This window comes from Corvus kubaryi, unplaced genomic scaffold, assembly GCF_017639235.1.
Source record: "Corvus kubaryi isolate FWS band 111438036 unplaced genomic scaffold, C.kubaryi_AGA036_p1.0 62821, whole genome shotgun sequence".
Classification (NCBI taxonomy): Eukaryota; Metazoa; Chordata; class Aves; order Passeriformes; family Corvidae; genus Corvus; species Corvus kubaryi.
Window position 1 is genome coordinate 1 of NW_024581487.1, and position 5,551 is coordinate 5,551.

The window sequence follows — 5,551 nt, forward strand, 5'->3', positions numbered from 1 at the left end:
GAAAAACAGAAAAATGGAGGAAAACCCCTCCACAAACCTGACTCTGCAATTTAGAGACCATGGTCTGAGAGAATCATTAAAAGAATCGTGTTCAAGAAAGCCAAGTCACACCATGCTGGTTCATGAATGAAGCCAATAAAGCAAGCACTGCAAATGAGATGTACGATAAGTATATTGTCCAAAACAAAACCTTGTGTCAAATACAGAACTCTACGGTGCCGTGACACGGTGCTGGCTGCCCGTGAGCTAAGGGCTGAGCACACACACCTGGTAGCTGGGAGTTACGGAGTACTGGATCCCCGTGGCCGACTGCATGGTCTCCGAAACTGCCTCATAGACTGGCGGGGCCGGGGCGAGCACGCGGTGCTGGTGCGGGAAAGCCTCGGTGCTGCTGGTGATACGTCTCTGCTGCGACGCATACACGGGTGACTCCTGCTCATCCAATCGCCGCTTCATGCTGAACTCATGCTCGGGAAGCACTACAAAACCTGGGAAAAACAGATCGGTTAGCACAGGGAATTGATCCAGCGCTCCTGTCCTGCGCCGTGGGTGACGCTGAGATTGCTGCCAGCAGGTAGGGCGAGTTTCTGTCTATTCAGGTACTGACATCTTGAGATGGGAAAGTGGAATTAAAGATTTAACTTTCAGCATAGAACATGCAACCATATCTTACCACAAAAAGTATAGCCTTATTGTTGTAGTAACTTGAAAGTTAGTGATTTCTTTAGTCTCACTTAAAGGATGTTGCTAACTGAAGCATCTGAAGCACACACAGACCCTGAGTGACACAAAGCTCGTGAACGCAGTGGTTGAACGCAACAGAATGGGGTAGGATGTGTTACCTACACACAGTTTATACTGACATCATAAAAAAACCCCTCTTGGACAGTCCAGGTAGGATGACAGACAGCTGTGAGAGATGCTTTAAGACACGGGGAAAAGCAGGATATGGAATCAGAGTTTGAAGTCACAAAGCCCCAAAGTGTTCTGCATTTAATACACGTGTATTAAACACATTTCGTGTGTAACCTCAGGGAAAGACACAGGGTTGCTATAGACCCAGGTCTGCTATACCAGGAGTATTTTGGATACCACATGCCACACATCTGTGGTGCTCCCAGCATCCTGGCCCCACTCAGCACCTGGATTCCTGCCTGCCTGCCGGGGAGCATGGATCAGCAGCTCTCTCACTTACTCCCCAGTATTTTTCTTCATGTTCCTGCCCAACTTCAAGTTGCTTTTAAGCAACTTGATTTGACTTCAAATCTGACAGGTCATTCTGCCACTGTCCCACTCCAAAAGGAGCCAGGAATTCCTGGTTCTGTTGGATTGAACTACTCACCCCAGTACTCTACTGCAAGCAAATTCCAGGGCTGTTTTCTGTCCATTGATAGTTACTGCCATCCTTGAGATGTTATCTGCTGTTTCATAAAAGCACAGGCAGCCTATTAAGATGTTTGAGGGACAGAAAACAGTGAAATCCACCTTATTCTGCTTCAGGACCTCTCCAAAGCAAGGCCTTTTCAGTTCAGTGCAGCTAGACACATCCATTACAAAGGCAAACACATGGATCAACAAGAGGGAATGACGTTCCCTCAGAATAATGGTACAGCAGCCAACTGAGCCAATCCCCACCTACCAGGTCAGGACAGCTCTTCACAGTCTAAATCTGTCATTAATCAAATAACCCAAAGATCATTTACTAACATCTCATGTCAAATATGGAAACAGCAACCAGCAGGACAGAGGTGCAGATTTTCCCCTCCATGACATAAAACATAAAAAGATTTGGAAAGATTTGTTTTGGAAGGGACCTTAAAGATCATCTCATTCCACCCCCTGCCATGGGCAGGGACACCTCCCACTAGCCCAGGCTGCTCCAAGCCCCAATGTCCAGCCTGGCCTTGCGCACTTCCAGGGATCCAGGGGCAGCCACAGCTTCTCTGGGCAACCTGTGCCAGGGCCTCCCCACCCTCACAGGGAAGAATTTCTTCCCGGTATCCAATATAAACTCTCCCTACTAGTCCTTCCTTTCACCTGGAGAGGGTAGGACAACAAGGAAGATGATTTAATTTCTTTATGAAGTTACTCTTCAAGTTTAACCTCTCAAGAGGTCCCCAAATCACCTGGCAGGTCACAGACAGGAAGCAGAGGAGGACTCCTTGCTCCAAGTAAAGGGGAAAGCTCATCAACTGCATCTTAATTGCAAGTTACAAACCCTAAGTAAGCCTGACCCCCAGCACACACTCAGCAAGCAGAGGAGCACACTCCACGAGCTCATTTTTCTAATGGTGCCTGCACTGGCCACATCTTTTTAACTGGTCTGCTGACAAATGAAGAGCCAGGCAGGTTAACATGGAGCAACTCCTCTCAGGCACAGACCACATTTAGCTTTGCAAAAACATAGTTTTATGCTAATAAGGCTGGGACTAAACTGAGTAAATCTGGCCTCACACCATCCACCCACGAGCAGAGCTGGCCAGGATTTTGCATGACAATGGCTGAGTGCATGAGTAAAGTCTGGGCAAAGCTTTGGTGGCAGCTATTTATAACCCTCTCACCAACTTGGATACCCTTCTGCTCCAAACACTGGTCCCTCAGCCAGTCCTGCCACCTGCTTTTGATCTCCCAGGCTGGTTCTTCTCCCCTCACCCTTTCAATAATTGTGTCTAGATACACGTGGTGTAAATGTGGCGTGGTGGCTGCTCAGTGTTCCAACTTTGAGTCTCATTTCCCAAAGCAACATTCCACACTCACCCCTTCAGATGGACTAACCAACCCCTAAAGCAGAGGCTGTTTGAGGGCAGAAGATGGCTGGAAGACTCACGTGCCCTTATGAGGATTAAAATGCCACCTCAGGCTGTCTGAGAAGACTTTTCCCTACAAAGCTACCAAAATTCTTGGCCTGTGAGGCCACGGGAATCATGACAGCACCAAGGATCCATCACCACACACACACCAGCAACACAAACACCAGTTTTTAAAGCTCCCGATTCCTGCAGGCCAAGCATACAATCTTCCAAAAATCTAGTCTGCTTTATGGTTGACATTAAAACTTCTGTGAAGTAAATAATTTTTCTCATAAATGAGAAAAAGCTCATGTACATTCATCTTCCCTCTGAATTCCCCTCACCTTCACCAACTGAGTTTGGACTCTACTTCTATCCAAGCACTGGACCTGCCTAAACTGTGAAATTTTGTATTATATACAGGTATGTATATATACATGGACAATACACAGGTAACAGTCAATAGCACTGTTAGTGCTAGTTACCTAGGAAGTCAATCTTCCTAGACGACACCATGCTAACTCCTACCAGGGGTCTGCAATCCACTGAGTAAGAGTATCTCCCAGCAAACCAGCCCGTAATGAAGATTGCTAATTGACAGGCTTTATTAATCCTAGCAGAGAGATGATGATCTCGAAGCTCTGCTGTACTAGACAGAGTCTAGTGATGATAACTCTGCATCCACCAAGCTCTACAGAGAGAGGAAAGCAAACCAGCACCAGAACAGTGACCGGTCTGCATCCTGCAGGAGATATGATGCTAAATGGTCCCTAAGTGCATTCATTTCCTCACTGAAGTCCTGTTAATCTTGACCAGGCATCTCCCACTGACCTCTTCTGCTCAAAGGCTGGAGAAATCTGTTGTGCAGCAAGTCCTACCCCTCCTACAGCCCACCAAAGAGCTGAGGAGGGAACACTGAGATGAAACCCAAGACTAGACATGTCATTTTGAACAGATTTAGCCAAAGCATGCTGCTCAAAGGGTCAATTCCACCCACTTCCACCCTCAGTAACAACTGATTTTTCCTTAATGATGGCAAAGCCCAGCTAAGAGAGAGGTATTTTGAGAATAAACATACAATATCAAAGACTTGTACCAAGCATTTTCCCTCCAGGTTACTCAATACTACGCTTATGTCATCATCTCAGAAATGTAGCACACATCTCCGGCATCCCCTTATGGGCTTTGAAGTGTAGATTTAGAGAGCCCCAATTCAAACTGCACCATCTGTAACCTTAATTTGAGGTTTGAAAAGCCTTCAAAATACAGCAGGGACTGAAAGTAAGTCACAAAATTCAGGTACTTTCCTTTGTTAAAAGCATTAACAGGAGGCATGTAGATCTTAGCACTGCCTGAGCAGACCAAGTCAAGAATTGCATTCCCCTTCCCCAGCAGTGTTTCTACCCAAACTCCCTATTAACTCCACTTAGAGCACACTTCATTCCATCTAGGGGAGGATGAAAACTACTGGGGTTTTTTTTCTGAGGTTTTTAGTGCTCCCCTTCACAGGAAAAGGATGCTGCATGGGAACACACCTCTGGATCTTCCCACCTGCGCCACCTCCCAGCTCACCAGCTCCGTGCCACAGGTAGGATGCATCAGGCAGAAACACACACACAGGATCCTCAGCTGGTAAAGCAAAGGAAAAATTAAGAAAAGCTATGTTGGATTTCAGTAACAATACTAGAATTATGCAATTCTACCTCGCCGACTTCATCAGAGGGTTTCCCCATCCATCTGCCTCACATAAGCCGGTGGGACAGATAAAGGCAAATGGAGCACATCCCTTTCCCTCTGGTACTGAGGGAAGCAGAGGAGTGGCAGTACTGACACAGAAAGAGAAGGAACAAAGTGGGGACAAGGCTGGTGGAGCACTGCAGGGCTCTCCTCCTGCCTGCTCACTGCTCCTTGGGAGCAACAGAGGCACAGGAGCCCAGGTGCTCTCCTCCTCCCTTGCAAAACTGCCTCTCTGGTGGCAGCTCCGCTCCCCAGTGTGTTACCACATAATATCCCCAAAATCTCCATTATCTCTATTGCAGGTTTTCCCACCAGATAAGCAGGGTCTTCTGGCATTAGAAATCAGCTGGTAAAGTAAAAAAGAAAAAGCCAAATAGAGACTAGGAAGAAAGCAAACCGGGAAGGTGCACTGTCTCAGCACCTGTTGGAAACTCAACACACCTGTGGATAAACACCACCTTCACCAAGGAGCTGTGAAAGAGCCACCAGAGAGGATTTTGGTCCCCCTGAAAAAGTGCAGGGAAATTGCAGAGCTGCAGAGGATTTGTTTAACACATGTGAGGGCTTTTTAAAAGGTTTTCTTTCAAGGGAGAGAGGACTCAAAAGTCGGGAGCAGCAAGTGTAAGTCTCAACTCTGATCCCAGAACAGTCACGGATGTCCTGCAGGACACATCCTGCATAGGATTATAGACGAGTACGTCGCAGTGCCTGCTGGAAAGGAGCTGGCAGTGCTGCTAACCCAGCCACACGACTTCCAGAACATGACCCAGCTTGTTCAGCAGTCACTGCTATACTTTGTTTGTATGGTGCCACACAGCCCGGATCCCCCGCCCATAGCACAGGGATAACCCCCTGGCCACCCTACAGAGAGGCACATCCAGGACCAGAGCATCATTCCAAAATGAAATGAGAAACATTCTTAGAAAAAGGTGTTGGAAAAGCACGACCTGAAGCTTTGGGAGCAGTTAGGAGAGTTTTCGGGGGAAACCACATTCTAAGAAACCTTCTCATTTCATTTTGGAATG

General features: G+C 47.1%; 1 protein-coding gene across 3 annotated transcripts in view; it reads right to left on the reverse strand.

The window, feature by feature from the left end:
- Positions 1 to 57: 57 nt before the first annotated feature.
- LOC121672585 (paired amphipathic helix protein Sin3a-like) overlaps positions 58 to 5,551 on the reverse strand; it is a 9,218-nt gene continuing 3,724 nt past the window's right edge. For 2 of the 3 annotated variants that reach the window (XR_006018901.1, XR_006018900.1), the window contains exon 2: positions 58 to 488. Coding sequence is in view for 1 of the 3 variants with exons in the window: in XM_042045282.1 (XP_041901216.1) it covers positions 247 to 488; positions 4,325 to 4,388 (306 nt within the window). In the remaining 2 variants the exon portion in view is untranslated. Of the gene's footprint in view, positions 489 to 4,324; positions 5,321 to 5,551 lie in introns of those variants that run through there. The other variant, XM_042045282.1, reaches the window with a different exon arrangement.